Source organism: Moschus berezovskii, chromosome 3, assembly GCF_049115385.1.
Source record: "Moschus berezovskii isolate FMDL1 chromosome 3, NW_MosBer_1.0, whole genome shotgun sequence".
In the NCBI taxonomy this organism is placed as follows: domain Eukaryota; kingdom Metazoa; phylum Chordata; class Mammalia; order Artiodactyla; family Moschidae; genus Moschus; species Moschus berezovskii.
In genome coordinates, this window is record NC_142462.1 from 28,700,402 (window position 1) to 28,722,783 (window position 22,382).

At 34.9% G+C, this 22,382-nt stretch overlaps 1 protein-coding gene across 1 annotated transcript in view; it reads right to left on the reverse strand.

Annotated features, from left to right (window-relative positions):
- Nucleotides 1-22,382, reverse strand: part of ETV1 (ETS variant transcription factor 1) — a 97,480-nt gene that overhangs the window by 25,715 nt on the left and 49,383 nt on the right. The window contains exons 7-9 of the mRNA XM_055420513.2: nucleotides 18,661-18,790; nucleotides 15,462-15,650; nucleotides 10,858-11,105 (exon numbers count right to left, since the gene is read on the reverse strand). Of these exons, the coding sequence (XP_055276488.1) occupies nucleotides 10,858-11,105; nucleotides 15,462-15,650; nucleotides 18,661-18,790 (567 nt within the window). The remainder of the gene's footprint in view (nucleotides 1-10,857; nucleotides 11,106-15,461; nucleotides 15,651-18,660; nucleotides 18,791-22,382) is intronic.

Here is a 22,382-nt window from a genome sequence, read left to right on the forward strand (position 1 = left end):
AGTCGGCTCACTGTTTTACAAGTTTTACAAGCCTGTGGAGGTTTCGTTGTTAAGAGTTGAAAATAAAGCTGAAATGATAGGAAATACAGTTACATAAAATAAGCACAATTTTAACCTTGACTATTAATATTAGATATTACTGTACTCTGACAACTAGCTGAAGTTTAAAAGAAAAGATACCATTCGTTGCCCAAACAAGCCACAAAAAAATTTCTGAGGTGGGGGAACTTTTTATGATGAGCTTCAATACTGAATTGTTCCCTTTCTGGAATCCACGTGATCTGAAACAAATACACCATGAATTGTCCTCTCATTTTCATTTCTCCTTGGATCACCACAACATTCAGATGACTTCATCTACTTGCTTTGAACACGGGTAGTCCTAGTAATAAGTTGAGTAGGATTGTTTCACTCCATTAGAAACATCCTAATACGACAGTATCTTATTGACCATACACAACATGATTGTTTTAACACAAGAACATCTATCCCTATTCAGTCTTATCCTTTAGCACCAAAGTGTATTTGCAAACGTTAGATATAACGGTGGCATTTCAGTCAAGAACTAGCAACAGTCTTTGAGGAAATCTCTAGAAGATAAAAATCATACCAATAGAAATCCTTATTTTAATTGCCTGGACCCTTAATACTTTAAAATTTACAAGCTTAGTCATATTGCATCCTTCAGTTCTGTTCAGTCTCTCAGTCATGTCTAACGTCCCCATGGACTGAAGCACAAAAACACGAAAGGTATAGGGATCATTTGTCCCTTTCTATGAATGATGCAGCTGAGGACAAAAGAGGTAACAGCACCCGCTCAAAATGACACCAGGAGTAACTAGCTAACAGGTCCAGCATTCAGGATAATGTTCCCAGTGTCATACAAAGTGGGTGGTTTTATTTTTTAACACTAAGAATAATAAAAACAAGTGAATGAAAACAGTGAACTGTGAGCGCCTACACTGAGTGGAAGGGTTAGCAGAATGGAACATTTAAGGATGCTTTTCAAAACTTCAGAGAAGAGTAAATACATCACAATGACACATGCATGTCATTCTTTTAGTTTTGCCTTGCTCTGTTTCACATGTGCCTTTGAATAGCTGTCTTTGCAAAATTTTCAAGACTGTATTAGATTCAACAGATAAAGCACATACAGGATAACAACAATAGTCAGCTATTTAATTTGACAAAAATTCCTTGAAAAGATTTCCATTAAGTTATACACATGTTAGGTAAAAATATTTTATGAAATGTAAAGTCTCCTTTTTCTCTAAACTGTTAAATAGTTAAGTCACTAAAGGATAGAGTATACAAAATTCTATAACAATATTCTAAACTTAAAAATATATACTCAGATATATACACTCGTAAAAAAAAAATTTATCTTCCCTCTTTTATTCACTTTTATGAAGCACAAACACAGGGAGAGATTCAAATGTACATCCTTAAACTGTTTCATTTAATTGCAAATCTTAAGTTGCACACATGAAAATAGTTGTATATTCATTTCACCCACTTGGAATAAGCATTTCTGGGCCTAAGCATCGTGGTCCTTTTCTTTAAAAAGAAACTAAAATCCCACCCTAAAAAACTATACTCCCCTCCCCATTCTAATTCCCTTTTTTCATGCTAGTACAACTCACAAGCCAACTATCCCTCCCTTCCCCCTTTCCTGCCTGTAAAATCCAAGTTAGACAAACACTGTGTGGCTGAAATGACATATTTGAATGGAATTCAGACCCACCAGTTCCTGTTTATGTTTCTGATTTGAGAATGTTGTATTCTCCCTTCACTATACATTATGAACACTGCACGGCCATAAATAGTGTCAGGTTACATGCAGGCAGGACCAATGAGCATTAATCATTACTTCCAGTCAACTGGCAAAAGCAGCAGCTGATGGAACACTACACCCTTCAGCTCTGTATAAATGGACATTCCAGAGAGTCAGAGTGTGTATGTGTGTGTGTGTGTGTCTGTATGTTTTTCCTTTCAGTCTCCATTTTATGAATGAAACTCCAGGCTCTATAGAGTCCATTCATGTAAGAGAAATGCTTACAGGGCTCTGCCTCTAGGGATCAATCAGTCATGGGTAAAACTGATATGATTGGTTTAAAACAGCCTTCAGCCTTCCATTACTGACTTAAAATGCAGTCCCTGTCCATTTGACCTGTGTTAATGCATAAAGAGTAAATCCAGACCATGGTCTCAATTCTCAAATCAAATCACTAGCCAATGCCACTTACTGTAACTGTAGATTTAGAGCATACTGAAGTATTTCTTAGAAAAACTGACAGAGTGGACCAAATCTTGGAGAGATTTGCTGTTTTCACTCAGAACTGAAATAGGAAAACTCATATGAGATCTGATAAGCAAAAAAAGGCAATGTTAAGTTGTGAGGCCAATCCATGACCTCTATTATAATAAGATCAATTAGGAAGACACCACCATCACTTTTCACATTTGAAGCACATAAAAATCAGAGATTACATGACCTACTAATCCACAAATTACTGGCTGAATAAAAGAAAATTATCTTTGGATGTCAGAGAAACAGGTAAGATGTTACCATTTTCTGAACGATCCAATAACTCATTCCTTTAAATTCCCAAGTGATTTTCCAGTTCTTTGAGTGACAATTTTAATGTTAAGAGGGAAAAAAAAATCGGTTGCCTTATTTCAGGAGAAAATGTGACCATAAGCAAACGATGCTCTGTCATGGAGTAGGGCCAAGGCTTGGCCTTTGGGAGTGTTAAATATCAGGTACAAAAAGCCAAAGTTCATGGAAACATAATCATCACTACACTGGAAATTACTAAAGATGGTAATACTTAAAAATATCTAGAGTTTTTAGGAGGGAAAAAAGCTATTTATGAGCAATTATGGGAACGATTTGTAAAGACTCAGTCCACTACCAAATACTGTTGAAACATATCATGGGTTTTATCAGCCATCTGTAACTTGGTCCTTAACTCTGGAGGAAAGAAAATACTTCTTTCTTCCAGTGACCTGAAGCCATTTTGCGAAATGGTTGCAATCAACAATCCCTGAATAGACCTTTAACTGATTTCTCAAGGAATCTTCACTATGCCTACAGAAGAAGGAATGAGAAGAAACTTGAAAAATGCATGGTCTTTGGTTTTAAGTGTGTGTAAGATTTGCTATATGATGTTATAATAATTTAATATTTATCTTCTAATTTATAATATCTGCCAAATAAAATGATAGAAAATAAATAAAGCTACCACCATGTTTAACTATGAACTAAAATTAGAATACTAGACATAGCCAGGAGGAGAGGTGATAAGGAAACCTACAACATGTCATCCACAGAAAATACAGAACAGAACAAGACTACTGAAGAGTCAATAATTCTTGAATAATATTCTTTTTTCAAGGCTTAAAAAATACTTCAGTATCTAGAACTAGTTTTCATGGTGGTTCAAAGATATGTAAGTAAAAATGATGAAGTAAAGCTGAATATTTACAAATGTAATATTTCAAATTTTTAAAAATTAAAATTATAATTATCAGTCTTGAGGCCTTCCATTTTGGAAATGACAAAGCTTTGTGGCAGACCTGAAAGTGTAAAATAAGTATCAGCAGTCCTTACCTCTATTCTCACTGTTCCATCTAAATCTAATTAGCATTTTCAACAGTTTTCTTTGGCCTTCACTCCCCTCCTTGTTATTTCTTGAACAGTATTTTTGGTTGTTTACCTACGTATGAACCAATTGTTCATTAAGCATGTAAGAATATTTATTATAAAACATATATGAGGTCAACTTCCCTAAAATACATATCTCCTTTTAAGAAGTAAACAATAAGGAATCATTAAAAAAAAAAAAAAGATATCCTGATGACAGAATTCCTGAGATATTACTACAGTAATAGTAGTGTAGTAGTTGTAGCAATCATAATAGTAATAATTTAGAAATAAACTACTGAGTAAATTTAGCCTTCTGAATTGTCTGTTTTTAATTTTGAGCAAGTCGAACCAGTTGATGAGGCCCTGACAAATCATCTTCAACCCAACAAAGCACTATTTACTCATATTTCTATGTGGCTACGGAAAATAATTATCTTTTTCTTGCTTTACTAGCTATTGATTTCATCCCATAAATTTAAAACCATATTCTAAATTTTACAAGGAAAATTCCAAGAATGCTCACTAAGAGCAGTGTTAGAAATTACTTCACTATTTTCTTTGCTATCATCAACACAGCAAAACACAGAATAACATTTACAACATAAAAATTTTCTCTCACGATTTCAGAAACCCAAGACTATTTAACTCTGATGACTGAAGTGCCAGCTTAGGCCTCTGTGAGTACCAGATATATTTAGTTCTGACAGTTGAAAGTTAAACACATTTCTAGTTTTTAACATATTTAATATGAGCTAAATATTTTGCATTTATTTTATCATTTCTCTGCCTACATGTAATTTTTCTACATGCTAAGAACAGGTAAATTATTCTCTAAATGTGAAGGTTTGTCTACTGGCCTTCATTAAAGTCCTCAGATGATGAAGTATATGGAGAACGTAAACAGGGCTGCTTGGATTTAAAAATGAAAGTGAGAAAAGGCCCATCTTATTTTTCCAAATGTAAACTTTACATATTGCAGTTCTTTAGCAGTTTTCTACTGAAAAACAGATTGAGCTGACACCAGTTTGAAAATGGCTCTTGTATTTTAAGCCATCAATCGATCAAGTGGTTTTAACAAAGAGAGAAGTGCAATAAGAAAGAAGGCTCAGACAAACTCAAAGTTTACATAATCAAAGAGTTTTAGAGCTGGCTATGACACTGATTTGTTACTTTTCCTTCTAATTATCATTCATCCTTTTTCAGAAGAACTATTAGGAAATGTCATTTATCTGACAATCTCAAATTTTGATAATGTTTATGGTGTAGTTTTAAAAAGGAGACAGAACACATTTCAATCCAAAATATCATTTGAGGTTTTATATTTTCCTATCTTACAACAGTGAGTACCTAACAATCAGAATAAAATTTGAGGACCATCTAACATGAAATGAATACCTTCAAATTAGGAAAAGCATAACTTCTGTTTTAATGCAAATGCTTTCATTGCCCTGCATCATGTAGAATTTTTTAAAACCATATGCAAATATTCAGGCTAAAATTAGAGAAAAGAATAAATAATACATCTAACAAACTATGAATTAAAGAACTTTATTTTGGACAATTATATAGAAAGACTGTGAACTGTACACTAACTAAGAATAAGAAAACCATAGTTCTAGTTTTGGCTGTTTCACAGAAGAACTGTGCAACTGCTGGTAAGTTAATTTGAGTGAGCCTTGGACATTTTATCTCTACATGGAGTGTTAAAGAAGGAAATTCAGTGAGGTGATCCCCGAGCTCTCACGAGCTTAAAGACTTATGATTCTATGAAACAGCTATTTGTATCAATTTCCCAATTGAAAATAATGCTGCGTTTGCCAACACATACATGTGACATGCCTCCAAACTGAAAGAAGCCTCATCAGTACCAGAAGCAATGACCCTAAAAAACACAATTACAAAATACAGAAACATTTTCTTCAGAAAACATGATCCCAGCTTTCTCCCCTACCCTCTAGAACTACTTCCTTCCTTCCTAAAGCTACAAGCGTGCACTTTCCCCCATTTTCTTATTTCAGAAACCCTTCTTCATGTCTCTGAAAGTTCTTTCCCTTCATTCTCGACTCCTGGCTAAAACTGCTCCACCACATGGTGGTGAGGCAGCTTTTCAAATTAATGAAAGTAAATGAATAGGCCCTGAATGTTAAAAACACTTTATTAATGTATCACCTCTTCAATCAACTACTGGGTTAAGATTTTTAGTAACCACCCCCAAATGAAAAGTAACATAACAGCATTAAATAATGGGGCTGCAAGCACAGTGCAGGGATGAACCTGAAACCGACTAAGTATCATATTCATTCTCCTCCCTCTCTAAGGCAGCCCTGGAAACAAAGGAATACAAAGCCAGGTTTGAAATGAATGAGACTATGTCCTTCTTAGTGTTCTTTTTACTTATAGGACTGATGTGATTAACTTGGACACTTTTCTTCTTCAACTCTAAATTGGTTGATACTTGACAATTTAAAAATACTTACTCTGTCTGATTAGAAAAGCTGTACTAAGCACAATTAAAAGACAAAGCACTTTATAGACAAAGTAGATACTGATTATAATATCATGGAATATATAGAGCTACAGTGTTTCTATACTGGGTCTTATTTTTGCCTGAGCCACACTTGACATGCATAATTTTTTTACTCAATATTATTAAAAGTTTGACTGCTAATAACTGGATAATATTTTCTATTGGGAGCCATAACTAACATTACCAATTACTCTATGGTATTCCTCCACCACTAAATATTCATCATGTGAGTCTCCCCTTCCATAAGAATTTTCTGACAGTGAAAATACCTGGTCAAAATGTATGAACATTCTGTGCTGATATTTTCTTGAGTTAAACTTTAGTTTCATGTGTTCACCACTCTCCTAAAAATACTACCCTTAGCTATCCAAAACCAAAACAAAAGACCAATCAATGAACACATAAATTCCAACAAATATGTTGTTGCAAATATCTAAAATATTTACCTCATTGGACATTTAGAATCTGCAAAACCTCATTTCCGAGTATGAAAACGGGAAAACAGCCACAATTTTATTTAAATAGAGCACTGTATCCATATGAAGTACACAGTGCTTATTCAATTCTTTTTATGGAGTCACTTGGCCACAGGGGCAAAAAATGAAGAAATCAGATTGGATTCAGTAAAACCCAACCAACCAGCAAAAAGCCTGTGTCCCTGCTTTGTGCAGTGATATTAGGCTAGAGAAACAGAGAAGGAAAACAACAATAATAGATAATCACATCTATTATTATACTGGACTGTTGAGAACTTAATATTATAATCATGATCATATTGTACTGGTTCATCAAATTGGCCCTAAATATCAATTGTTTTTAATCTTTTCAGAGGCCTCTGATCTAAGTCTTTTTCCCTTTCTCTTCATAAAAATTTCTACTCTACTAACATAATATTTTGTAATTTTTAGCTTAAATACTCAGCAGTTGAAATTGCATTCCTGTAATTATAATTATGACTAATAGACCTTTCATTTCCCATGTCATAATTAATGTCAGGCTTTATTAGAGGATAATCATGTTGCCTTTTCACTTACAAAGCTTCTTTTATTTTCACAACATTTATGTTATATTGAATTAAGCAATGAAGAGTTCTAGAGGCCTTCTTAAAGGACAATCTGTGGATCATAGATGTTGAATAAAAGGATTATGAAATGTTTCTCTCATTGTCTTTAAATCACATAAAGTATTTTCTAATGTGCTATTTGTTCAACATCAGTAAGTGAAATAAGCACTCAATGATTCAGTGATAAATACATTAAATTTTCTAAAAAAGATTAATAAATTGTCAGCAAGGATGAAAGAACTAAAGACAATGAAACAAAATATCTGGAGATCATACTTGTGACACAATGAAGGACATATGCAGATGTGTCAACCTAATTGCAATAATTGGGTAGTCAGTATAACACATTTTGAAAGGCACAGGTTAATTTTTCATCAGCGCTGGTTACACAGTTACTACAGTTCTTTAGACCACATCCATTCAGAAGATGTAACTTTACTATTTAACTATTCAAGCAAAACTGAACTGTATTTTATTGGCAATATTGAAATTAGAATTCAAAGTTACTGTCCAACTTTAACAACTTGAAATATAATTTAGAGGGGAGAAAGTAACATACATTAACAACTTCTTAAATATTAAACAAATATTCTACAAGTCATTTGCAAGGTATATGTTAACTTACAAAAAAGATGCCCTATGTACCTTTAAAATAGGATATGGAACTTTTTATGGACTGAATGATCAAGTCCCCTGAATTCATTGTGAAGCCTTAATGCTTAACATGATGGTATGTGGAGAGGAGAACTTTGAGAGGCAATTAGAATAAGACCAGGTCATGAGGGTGTGGCCCTCAGGGTGGAATTAGTATCTTTACAAGAAGAGAAAGAGAGACTAGAGCTCTGTCTTTCTCTGTTACATGATGACACAGTGAGTAAGTAGCAATCTGCAAGCCAAGAAGAGGAGACTCATCAGGAAATGAATCTGCTGGCAGTTTTGATCTTGGACTTTTCAGCCTATAGAACTGTGAGAGTTAAATGTCTGCTGTTTAAGCTTTCCAATTGATGTATCTGATTATAGCAGGCTGAGCTAAAGGATGGACTATCCTTTTTTGGTTTTAAGTAACTGAATCTGTGCCTCTGAGGGCCAGACAGCAACTGACTTAGAACTCTACATTACATATGGCCCAAAACTAATGCAATTAAACCTCACAGTATCAGTTCTTTTTTTTTTTTTTGCCCTCATTGGATTACTTAAATCTTTTTATTTGGTTCACATCTTCTTAAGAAAAGTTACACATTCTCAATACCATGTTATATATAATTTTATATATGATATAAATATAAGAAGAATGTTATATTAATATAAATGTATGCATATTTACATATAATAATATAAATATATGGAAAACCAAAGAATCAAGAAAATGATTCCAATTATAATCTTTCTGAGATATAAAATCATTTCTAGAAAACATGAAGAAATTTCTAAAAATGTTATGCCCTGAAATTGCTTCTGAACCAATTATTTGGGCTAGTTTAAATGATTTACATGTGAAGTTTCTTGAAATCACAGTGAGTTCAAGAAACTGTGTAGCAAGTTAAAATGAGGTTTGGAGGGAGAATCAGGATAATATCAGTTAACAGGATTAGAAATTTACATAAAAAATGAATCTTATCTATAATAAAGCCCATGGTAGTGCAGGGTTCTTAATTATGTACATAAATCATGGACAAATATAAAAGGTTCTAAACCATAACCACTATGGTACATTTTAGGATGGTCTTGAAATTACAGGGTCTGGGACAAGCATTCAAATATAGTCCCCCACACTATATGTTTAACTTTTTAGAACTATAGGGGGATTTCCCTGGTGTCCAATGGTTAAGACTTTGCCTTTTGGTGCAAGGGGTGCAGGAGTGATCTCTGGTTGGGGAACTAAGATTCCAGATGCCCAGTAGCCAAGAAACCAAAACATGAAACAAAAGCAATCCTGTAACAAATTCAATAGAGAATTTTTAAATGGTCCATATCAAAAACACCTTTAAAAAAAACTTTTAAAACTATGAGTCAGTCCAACAAACTTCAACTTGGAAGGCCAGGTTAAACCTAGACTTTGGGGGAATTTCTAGCATGAGAACTGAAAGAGAAAATGGTATGGACCCAGTTTTCAGTCTTCAGACCCCAGCCCACCCCATTCCTGCCTCACTTCCTATACCCCTCAAGCCCACACTGCTCCATACCACAGGCTCCTCACACACCAAACCTATGGGTACAACCAAGCTCCGTCCTCATCCTCATCCTTGGCCACCTCTTTGGAGGTACACACAAGAGCAATGTGCTCTGCCTGGAAAACCAGGCCTGGGATGAACTTCCTCCGGTCCTGGAAGTAGACTCAGGGCTGACTGGGCAGGGAAGGCATGGGTCCTGGGTAGCTAGTGTACCTTCTAGAAGGAGTCAGAGTCTCTCAGCATAAATTCCTCTTAGTTCTCTGAACTTGCTGTCCAATGAGAAAGGATGGCCAGAAGAAGGCTCTCAGTAGGGCTCCTTCTTGCTGAGCTTTAAGATCAGTTTATAATAAAACAGGTAACTTTATCCAAGTTAACTGAAGACAAGGAAACAAGATCAGGAGACAGTTTTCCTTCATCAAGTGGAACTGATAGAAAAACTCAGCAGAGTTATGCCTAGAGAAGCAATTGTTCCTTCATAAAGAATATCCATAACTTTGTATCCACATGAAAGGAAGTCACTTTGCTTTCAAATATTTTTAAGTCTACAACCATCTATTGATCATGCTTACAATAATGTTAGCAATTTTTTTTTGCCTGGTGCCCTTCTTAGAAGCATTAGCTTTTATTTCATACTATTTTTCAAAATTCCCAAGATTTCTGAAAGGCAGGTGTCTTGATTTTGAATTGTAAGACAATTCAAAATGTATTCATTTTGTAAAAAATTTCATTTTGTTTGAATGTAAGACGATTTATTTTGTAAGTGTATTTGGGATGTAATTCATTTTGTAAAATAAAATGAACACAGATTAAGTGATTTTTCTGAGTTCTCAAGGTTGAATATTGGCAAAGTTTTTGGTAACATAAATAATAGATGAAAATGTTCTTTATTTCCAGGTAACCCCAATTTTCCATTTTGACATACTACTTAGCAGGGCCTTTCTGGCTCAGTGAGACGACAGTTAAGCTCTGTTCTTGCTATTTTTGCTATTCTTTGTCCAATATGGAAAAATTCTTATTTATGAACCCTTGGAATCCTGCCATTCCAATAAAGAAAAAATAGTTAATAAGCAATAAGTTAGTACAGAATATTACTTTCTGTAAATATTGTCATTAAATAATGCCACAGGAACAAATGGGGGAAAAAAAGCCCAGGATTTAGAAAAGAACAACCCTGTTACTCTCCTGGCCTGAGATAGGAGAGCTTAATTTTACAAATTGTACTTTTCTTCAAACAGGGTTCATTTCTAGACACTATTTCAACCATCGACCCATGCCAAAATGGTTTGACAGTCCAACACATCACATAAAGAGAAAGATTCAAAGAAGGAATAAATCAGAAAGTTTCCACCAAAAAACGGTCAGGAGCCACCAAATCTGCAGCCAACACTAATGAAAGTGACAAGCAAGTGAAAAGATATCATAAATGTTACTTAAAGCACAGGCCTACCTGAGTCATATGCAAAATCTCTGGGCTCCTGTTTAATCATCAGAGGAGGGGGGAAGCTTTGGCTGGCTGCACCACCAACCATGGTGTTGTGTTCATACACGGGGTCGTGGTACTCCTGCTTAAAGCCTTGAGGTGGGAAGGGGATGTTTGGCTCAGACATCTGCCGTTGGTACATGGGACGTCCTTCCCTTGGCATTGTTGGCAAAGGAGGAAAGGAATTACAGGGTTCAGAAAGTTGGCGGCGAAATCTGAGAAATAAGAGAGCATATTTCAAATAAAAAGGTAACAAGAAATACCCTTTAAAAATACTGGCATAATTTTTAACAGCTTGGTTAGTGAACGTGACACCAGCTGACTGACCCAAAGTGTAAATCTTAAATGAAGATGAGATTTCTCCTTCCTGGGTCAGTAGCAATATGCTTTCTAATCATAATACACCTTGTGTTCTTCTTCTAATTAGTTCCATTCAGCACCATTTCAGTATATTACCAGATGTTAAAGGTGTGCCTCAAGTAAGGCTAAGGAGAGCAATGTAGCATTTGCAAGAAATACATACCCTGATAGTTAAAATGGCCAATGAGAAATCAACTCGATAGCTCACCAAATTTCCTTATGAAGTAAGTTCAAATAATTATAGACAAGAAAAAAAAAGCAAAACAGAGACTTCGGAAAGAATCTGATCTCAAACTGCATCCTCTGTCTTTTAATTGTTAACAAGCTAATCAACAAACAAAAAATCAACCAAATAAAAACCTCCTTAATGGTTTCCTGTTTCTTACCATCAGTTACTGAGGAAAGAAGAAAGGAATGGCTTTCTTTTCAAATGGGTGGGACTCTTACACCTTCAACAATGTCCTAAAACACTGTATTCTAGTGAGAAATTAAACTGGGCAATATTATAGACAATGAAATCCAAGCTAGTTTTTAAAGACCACTTTTTTACTGTCAAAACAGCAACACAGAACACACTGGCTTCCGAGAGCTTCAGACAAAATATCTGGTTGATAAAAATAAGCATAAAATATTACAGCAGCCCTCAAGATGGAAAGAACATGAATGCATCACATAGCACTGCAACATGTCATGATGTTATGTCATGTGGAAGCTCTGAGGCCTTGGCAGAAGGCTGATGGTGAATTCCTACACTCTTTCCTTCTTGGTTATCTACTGTACTGACTGGCTCATCACATCATCATTCAGTTCTGCGTGTCTCATCCTAATACCATTGACCCACCACAAAGATGTGGATTAATTAAAGATTTAAAAGTGCTCTAAAATGCCCAGGAGTGCTTAAAAATAACCTATCTGACATTTCTATGAGCAAATGTATGCCTATTAATTCCCCTGCACCTTTCTAAAAGCATTCCTGTGACTTTAATTTGGAGAGTTAACATTTAATTTTGGTAACGTTAAATGAAAACAAGGGAAAAGCAAAAGAATGGCAGAACGATTGCTTTAGCGTTTCTCAGAACACTCCACCCTGTGATTTAACCCTAGCCTCACCAGCTGCCATGAAAAGCACTGAAATTCCAACTACACCTGCAGAAAACCAACTTAGAAACTCAGATATTGCCAAACAGTCAGGCTGACTGGCACTGCATTCATTTCCTTTCTCTTGCTTATTTCATTAGCCAAAAAAAGAAACAGAAATTATCATTAAGAACTGTCAAGGAGTGAATCAGAAAATTGTAACTTGAAGTTAAAATAAGAACTCTTGTTCACTTGGGAAGCCCTACAAGGAAGTTAATAATACTTCTGCTAAAAGCTTTGTTTTAAAAAAAAAGTCAAGCCATTTGCTTGCAGGAGTCAACGTGATTCCAGCTGATACTCACTGAGGACCATACATATATCAACACACATATCCTTCCTAAGAAACTACAAGTTTGTGATGACATTCTTATGACTGATGGTAAAGAGAAATGCACTCAGAAGCTTCTGGAAGAGAGTGCATGGGTAAGGAGAGCATGCTGATGAACTCTTGGGTATAGAAAAACAGCGTCTAAGTGATGGGAAACACAGAAAACGAGACAGGACTCCTGCACAGTGGGTTCAGGGAAAAGTGCCAAAGGGCTGGGCCGAGGAGCAGAGAGGGCTGAGGAGAGGAAGCAGGGTGCAGCCCAGTTGGCCATGAAGTGTTCCCTGAGAGAGGCTGGGTGCTGGGCTGGAGGGGGCTATTTGGGGACAGGATCTGTTCCCAGAGCAAATTTGCCATTTATAACTGAGGGACTGTCATTTGTTGGCGAGAGCTCTCCAAGAAATCCTCCTCAGAAACATACGGCTTCAGAGATTTTCCTGGGATGGGCCAGCTGGTACTGGCCTCCACGCTCCGCGGGGGACACTGGGAAAAGACCTGAGCTTCCCTCTCCTAGTTCCGGGCCGGCTGTTCTCAGTCTCAAATATTTGACATCAAGGACAGAAACTCAAATGGATTTGGCTATGGCATCTCCAGTTAGGTCACCTAAAAACAGCCACACCACTTGTTCAGCAGTCACCTTCCGTAAGACAGAACTTCAGAGAGCACCAACCATACCACCTCTAATTCTGACCCTCGTCTGAGGGGTGAGAGGCTTGGGACCAAGAACTCTGGGAAGTCCCCAGAAGTAGACAAAACAAAACTTGCTTTTTTCTGCATCGTCCTCTCTATCCCCCCATCAGTCCTACACAATGTGCATCTGTTCAATGGCCCACCCGGCAATAAGATTTCTTTCATCTGTATTTATAAAACTGTTTACACAGATGCTCATACCATTACACTCTGAGAAAGTCTCAGGTCCACAGGGTGAGAAGAAAAAGATAATGGACAGCATTTCATAACCAAAGCACAAGAGGACACAGGGATGGAAACCAAGGTAGAAAGGTTATTATTTGGTTTCAGACTGGAAAGAATGCTTTCATCTTATCCTTTCATATCAGAAGAGTGACTGAATTTGAGGTTGAGTCCCATTAAATAATCTATAAAAAGCAGATCTGAGTATTTCCTTATTTTAAGAAAGTTGCCAGTGGCACATTTTGGGGTTTCCTCTGCTGATCTGGAAGATTCCTTTGGCTGAGTTATTTTTACAATAGTGCGTCAGAACCCCTTTGCACAGGCTTATTGTTAAGTTTGGGGTTCCCTGGTGGCTCAGAAGGTAAAGAATCTGCCTGCAATGCAGGAGACCTGGGTTCAATCCCTTGGTTGGGAAGATCCCCTGGGAAAGGGAATGGCAACCCACTCCAGTATTCTTGCCTGGAGAATTACATGGACAGAGAGCCTGGTGTGCTACAGTCCACAGGGTCGCAAAGAGTCAGACACAACTGAGCAATTGTACAATAACATACTAATCATGCTTTCGAGATCATGCCTGTTGTACCTGTTTGGCAGAAATACTACTTAATTTCATGGCATGTTACTATACATTTCTTTCCAGTTCCACATTCAGGGTTGTCATATTGATAGCTTGGAATCTGCCATGGGGGCAACATTTACATCACAGACTCATCAAATGCTACAGATCAAAGTCTTTTGGGTTTTCTTCTATAGATTCTATTGTTAACCATTTACTAACACACCACTTGCTCTACATAAGTAAAGGGTAGAAGGGGAAACAATAAATGCTGTATACAACTGAACTGTGTTTTTAAGTTGTATTATTAAGGCCTCTAAGGGTCCCTCAATATTATATTCAAACACAAATTTTTAAATCCCTAAGAGTTGAGAATTACCCAGCAGGGCACATTCTCTAGCTCTATGTTGTGTCTTGTCTTGCTCCTTTCTAAGTAATACTGCTTCAGTCTCTATCACTTTAATGTTATAGTCTCAGCGTTCAGGGTCATGTATCTACTGACATTAAACATCCATCACTTGGAAAGGAGGAAAGAGAGTTCTATCAAATAAGTTCTCTTCTGCAAAACTATGTACAGCTAAACCAGTCAGTCTAAGGTAAAGAACCTAATTCCATAAGCCATCTACTAAAATTAGTCTCCTAACTTTATTTTACAAGTACACACATATGCTCATAAAAATGGGATGATCTGATTTAAAGTTTAAGTGAAGCAATTTAATTCAAGCAAAGAGAAAGGGAAATGTTCAAATGTCAGTATATAGATTAATTTTCCATTTTAGCAACCAATTTAAATGTTTATAAAGGAATAATTATAAATGACCTTCTCCACAAATTATTTATAGCTAAAGACAGAGCAAACTCTAAAACTATTTAAAATTAATACACTCGCCTTGAATTTACTATAGGTCCTAGGAAGTGGTAAAAGGGACTTTTTCCAAGAATGCTAAAAACAGTTTTGCTTTTTTTGTTGTTGTTGTTGTTTTTAATGGTACTTGCAGTTACCAAGGAATAAAGGGTAGAATAAATAGGGAGGAATAAATTGGGAGATTGGGATTGACATATGCACACTACCATTGATATAATAGATAACTAATAAGGATATGATATCATAGCATAGGGAACTCTACTCAATACTCTGTAATGACCTATATGGGAAAAGAATCTAAAAAAGAGTAGATATACGTATAACTGATTCACTTTGCTGTATAGCAGAAACTAACACACACAATGTAAATCAACTATATTCCAATAAACTTTTTTTATAAGGTCCTTGCACTTTACCTGTGATCCATGGGGTAGCTGCTGTCTTGGATGGGCTGCGATGGAGGGAGGTGAGCTGGGAAGGCGCGGTCAGGTTTTGAAGTGTGAGCTGAGTTGGGAGATGCATGGTGCAGGGGGGACACTGGAGTGCTGGATGGTGTTGGGGGGTTGGAGGGCCTCATTCCCACTTGTGGCTTCTGATCATAGGCACTACCCAAGAGACAAGAGAAAAGAGAATGTGTCTTTCTTGGGAAAAATTACAATTCCGTTCCCCAAGGAAGGAAAAAAATACTTCAGGCTAAAGTCCTAAGGAAGCTTAGAATGGTATGGCTTTTGGTTTTTGCAATTCTAGAACATGTAATCATCAAAACAGTCACATACTTAAACAGAAAATAGGATAATGTTATCACTTGGAAACAGGATAAATATAAAACATCTATTTTTAATACATATACAAGCAACATAGCATAAGGAAAATCTGTCAGCAAAAGCAGTGACATTATTTCTGTCTATTCTTTGTTTTTTTTTTTTTTTGGCCACACGGTGTGACATGCAGGATCCTATGAGGGATCGAACTTATGCTCCCTGCATTGGAAGTGTGGAGTTTTAACCACTGAACAACCAGGGAAGTCCCTATTACCATCTGTTCTTGATACGTCTCCTTAAGCAAGTTTCATAGATATTTTCTAGATCATTAAATATTTCTGATATTATAATCCTTCTACATTACAGAAGACTTTAGAATAAGAAGTCGTATCAGTTTCACGAGATGCAGATCATACTTGACTCGCCTTTGTTGTAGAATTCTAAGAAGCTGATACTTTTGCCTTATTTTCATTCTTTTAGTGTAAAATAAACGATGCCTGGCATTAACTTCCTCACATGAGATAATAAAGATTTATGAGGCAAATTAAAACGTCTCTGATATATTTAAACCTTCCTGGAGCATAAGAATAGGCACAAAATAATGTTCTTAAGAATAAAATCCTGTTATCACAGTCTAACTTCTAAACATAATTACAAAGGAATAAAATGAGTAAGCTTGTTTTTATACACATTATGAATTTACATTGCAGTCTTTAGCATAGTTCTCAGGGATATGATTTAATTAACTCTTCTAATCTAAAAATACTTTATTGAAAACAAATTATATTTAAGTTTCTGAATAAAAAATATCTAGGTTAAAATAATCTGTTTCCTTTTAAGATAAAAAGTATACACCAGTATATTTTTTCTTTAAAAAAAATTGACTTATGTAATAATTTATCCTGTTGCTCCATCCATACAAAAGAATTACACCCAAGCATGAAACTACAGAAGTAGAGGAGTATGGGCTGCATAAGTCTTTCTTCCTTTATAGCAAAGTCCACAAACTCATACTATGTGGTTCCATCTGTTTCCTTTCCCAGTATTTCTGAATGAGAATGTACTTTTATAAAATGTTTCACCTGTCTCATTCCCATGTGAAAAATAATGATACATCTTCTGTCCGAGGATATTACGTTTTTCTCATAAAATGCTATACTGAGTTACACTGTTCATATAGAAGTGGAAAAATCAGAATTAATCCAATAAACCACTGTAGGGAATTATTGGTCCCCGAGAAGAATCTCAAAATATACAGGTAATTCTACCATTAATTTATGAAAGTCAGATTTTTTTTTAAATGTCTATAAAGCAGTAGTTCTTCCATAGTCACATGTCTGATCAGTGCTAAAATGAAATGACAATTCTATACCTATTTGGTTTATTATTAAAAATCCTCCAAATATGTTATATAATTACTCTAGGAATACATAGCATTCATAAGGAGAAAATGCAAAAATTGAAAACATTATAAAATAAAACTCAGATTGATCAGTACTGTTTTATCTGAACTCTATGCTTTAATTGTAGGCTTCTATAAGAGCTTTGCAGTTCAACTGAACCACCTTCATCATTTCAGACTCTGGTGAACCTTCTAGGAAAGAGGATACAGAAGACAAGTTTGCAAGAACAAATAGTAATGAAATATTCAAGCACTGGTCAGGTACCATGAAACTATACAAATCAAAGTTTTTTTAATCTTAAATATCTTAAACAACAAACTAGTGAATGTAACAAAAAGGAAGCAGACTCACAGATGCAAAGAACAAGTGAATGCTTTCCAGTGGGTAGAGGGAAGCAGGAAGGGCATACAGGGGTAGGAGATTAAGAGGCACAAATTACTAGGAGTAAAATAATCTATAAGAACATATTGTACAACACTGGCAGTGTAGCCAATATTTTATAATAACTATAAATGGAGCATAACTTTAAATATTGTGAGTCACTATATTGTACACCTCTAACTTTCAGCTATACTTCGATTTAAAGAATGGAAAAAAAATAAAATTATTCTGCAGAAGGAAACAGAGTATAGGTTAAAAAAAAAAATCTGAGGAAAGAGAAGACTCCTCTGAATCATAATGCATTATGAACTTGAATCAACATAATTTATAAGACTGCAAATATTTGTAATCATTTTTATAAGTTTCTAAACTAACTCCTTTAAAGGACTGTCTCTACTGTAATTGAGAGTAATAACATGCAATATACAGAGCCAACTTTTTCTTATGCAATTAGAGGCCAATATGAAAAGCAGTAGAATGCAATTTACTGTGAAGGGTTTTTAATGAACATACATGTTATCAAATCTTCCAACAAAGGAACAATGTACTTCTACTGCTCCACCCTTTATTATCATCAGAAGGAACAACTGGTTTTTTAACAGATAATAGCCTCTGCTAAGCCTTATAAAATTCTAACTTTACCGCAACTGTCCATGAATGCATCTTATAGATCATCTGCAAAGCCTGTCAGATAACTCATGTACTGTTCAAACCTGCCAAATGCTTAATTGTTTTCCCCCTACAAACTCCAAAGTGCATAATGCATTCTTTCTAATGAGAACTGAACTTTCAGTACCTGTTCATGCCCTTTTTACAATCTCAGGATGCATCACCTAACAGTTGTGGGAAAGCTCATGATCTGGATAAAAATTACTGCTTTAAAATGATTATAGAAGTACATGATCAGACAGTAAACGGTCCTTTTGAGTTCTGCTCAATACATGACCTAATTAGCTTGTTACATGCTAAAGATGTAACTCTTATAAAATAAGACTTGAGATTTTATATTATGGTAAATTTGTGTTTCATTAAGAACCATCAGGTGCTCGCTATGCACGCAATTACTTTACCTGACATTGTACAGGCACTTTTCTCCATAGCTGAATTTAAAGGGCTGTTCTTGACTGCAGGCAGAGCCGAGTTCTGAACATGGACTGTGGGGTTCTTTCTTGATTTTCAGTGGGAGGCCATGAAAAGCCACTAGAAAACAAAACAAAAGTACCCACAAAAATGAAATCCTGTTAGGAATTAAGTACACTAACCTGTTCTATCCCTCTTGGTTAAAATGTCACTAACATTTCATATTAACTTTCATACATGAGAAAAATCACACTGGACAAGTTTCATGCAAGGAAAGGTTCTGGAGAATCTTATGTACTCTCCACATACTCACTGCTTGCTTTTACTGTATAACAAAAGGCACGCTTGAACTTTCTCATCACTGAGAGTCAAATGAACTACTTGCAACTGGCTTAACTGATACTAACAAAACGAGAAGTTCAATTTCAGAAAATAAACTTGAAAAATATTTCAGCAAGTTTTCCAATAACTCAAGCAGGAAAAAACCATAAGTGATTATTCAAGAATTAACTGAAAATAGGAGCATACTTTAAGAATTAATTGAAAGGAAAATATTTCAAGTGCATCAATAGTAATGATTTAATGGAATAAAAACGAAGAAACCCCAGCAGCCGTTCCTAGGGTAGCAAACGATACTTTGGACAAAAGGATAGAAACTCAACATCTTTGTGGCCAGTGCTTATATATAAAACTACAGATAAAAGTACTTGTCTAACTACTTAAGAGAAGTGTGAAGATATATTGTGAGAAATGCATTAAAGTTATTTTTTGTATATTATGACCATAAAGCAATTATTCTATATGAAATGATAGTTTCTCCTTTTTCATATGACATTGTCACGTCATTACTGTTCAATATAATATAAAGATAATATCATAAAATATGAATAAATATGTATATTTAGGTTGGAATCATATCTCTCAAACTAAAAAATAAAATAAGGTTATATATTTTTGTTATTTTATATGAAGCTGAAAAAATATATACTAGAGATCCTCAGAATAACTGAAGTTTTAGTAAAAATGGAAAAATAAATAAAAAGATAAGAGGAAAAACAGACATGAGAATGAATTTTAGTTTCATACAATATGCACAGGTATGAATAATCAAGGATAAGCCCAAGAAGGACCCACTGTGGATAGTTATCCCAACTCTGTAAAACCTGAGATTAAAATACAAAATATTAAGTACATATACTATAAATGAAGATACGATAAGAGAAACTTTGTGGTTTATGATGTCATTCAATCTTGATCATAACATTACAGCATTATAAACTTGTACTAGCTTGAATGTCAAATATAATTTTAGTATAAGAAATTGATATCAAGAACTATCAAGCTCCAAGAAAATAAATTTGTTAATATAAGCACATAATTTTGACTGAAATGTTCAGTGATACTCAAGAAACATCTGAAGCACTGTGGAAAGCAAATTTGTCACCTAAATTAGTTGTTTGAGGAAAACTTAATAAATAATAATACAATTATTTCACTGAGTGATCTATTTCAAAGTATTTTTTCTAATTTAATGTGTGTTTAATAAACCTACTCCAAGTAGAGAGTCAGAGGAACAGAAACAAAGGGAAAATTATGTATGTTTTCATATGCAAATGGTACATATGTTCATTAACTTTACCAAGTCAGAAAGTTATAATTTATAAAATGCTAAGATGAAAGAGGCTTAACAACCTCAGGAATCACTTCATAACATGAGGACTTGCTTGGATTCTGATTTGAACAAAACAACTAAAAGAGACAACTTTCCAATGAATATTTCAATGTGGACTAGGTAAGAAATTATTGTTAATTTTGTTGAATGTGATAATGAAATGGCAGTTGTTCCAAAAAAAATGTTTAAAGCTAAAGCTTCATAAAATATTTACGGATAAAAAAAAATAAGTCCTGAAATTTCATTAAAATAATCCAGAAAAAGATGTGTAGGGGAAGAATCAAATAGAAAAATGTTGATAAATGTTAAAAGCAGTTTACTTTTATCTAAATCCTAAATCCGCAAGATAAAATGCTTTTAAATTATGAAACAAAAACACAAAGGATTTAAAGTAGCATCCTTTAAGAAATTTTTTTTCCCTCTGCATGTGTGTGTGTGTGTATGCTACTTCTTAGAATGACAAATATTGTATAATGAAACCTTGTAATATATTAATCGTGCATTTGCTGCTTTCTTAACAAATAGTTTTCAACTCTTTATGACTTACTAGAACATATACAACAAAATGTGCATATCTTAAGTTCAGCACTTTAGATTAAGTATTGGGTTTTATATTTTCCTAAGAAAAAGCAGTACCAACATCAAAGGAACTCAAATCATACCTGAGAGATCAGAATTAATTTGTATGAATAAAAATGGATGAGATCTCAAAAGCTAATAAATTGGCAGTACGATGCAAAGTTGATCATATTTATCAAAATATCAGACATTATCAGAGACTACTATATTCAACATTACTATGTTTTAAAAGTCTTTGGGACCACGAAGTAGGAAAGAATTAGTGAACAGGATGCAAAGGCATTAACCATAAAAGAAAATAATTTATGGATTAGGCTTCATTGAAATTAAGAACTTTTCTTCCTCCAGACACTAAGCTACACACACCACGAAGTTACTTGCTATAGAAAGATCAAAGATATCATACTCAACCTAATAAAAATTGTTACAAAGAGAGAAAAGAAACAACCCAATTAAAATTAGGCAAAAGATTCAAACAGGCAGTTCATAAAAGAAGATATCCAAATAGCAAAATAAATGAGCAACAAAATGAACATATATGAAAAGGTATTAATCTTTACTCATCAAGAAATTGCAGATAAAGTCACGTCAGGTTATACTATATACCTACTAGGATGGCTAAAGATTAACATTACAAAGACATGAAGAAGACCTAAAGCAATAAGAACTTTTAAATATATGCTACTGAGAGTATAAACTCACACACACACACATACAAACACTCTGGAAAGCTTTTTGGCAGTATCAACCAAGTCTTCATATAAACCTCCCCTGTGATCTAGTAACGACTCTCTTCGGTGGATATCAAAGAGAATATGTTCGCCAAAAGGACATATTCATAGCAGCTTTATTCATATTATCAAAACTGGAAAAATTCCAATGTTCATTAGCATAAGAATGGGTAAATAATGTGTGGCTTATTCATACAATGGAATACTCTACAATAATAACAAGGAACACACTGCTAACACATAGAACATCTCTCAGATGGTAAGCTGAGTAAAAGAAGACAAGCACCAAGGAGGATGCAGTAAAGGAATTTGAAGAACAGACCACCCTGACAGTGGAAGAATCTTCCATTGGTGGATGGGAGTATTAATGACAGAGAGGGAACTAGTAACCTAATGTTGATGTTTAGTCACTAGGTTATGTCCGATTGCTTCCCAACCCCATGGAATCTAGCCTGCCTGGCTCCTCTGTCCATGGAGTTTTCCAGGCAAGAATATTAGAGTGGGTTGCCATTTCCTTTTCCAGGGGACCCTCCCAACCTGGGAATCAAATCTGCATCTCCTGCACTAGCAGGTGGATCTCTACAGAGCTGTAAATATTTTATATTTGCTCTACACAGTGATTACGAGTATATACATATGTAAAATTCACCAAGTAATATACTTAAGATTTTTACATTGAGATAAATGTTTTGCTCCCAAAAAAGGTTTAAAAATATGAGAAACAAATATG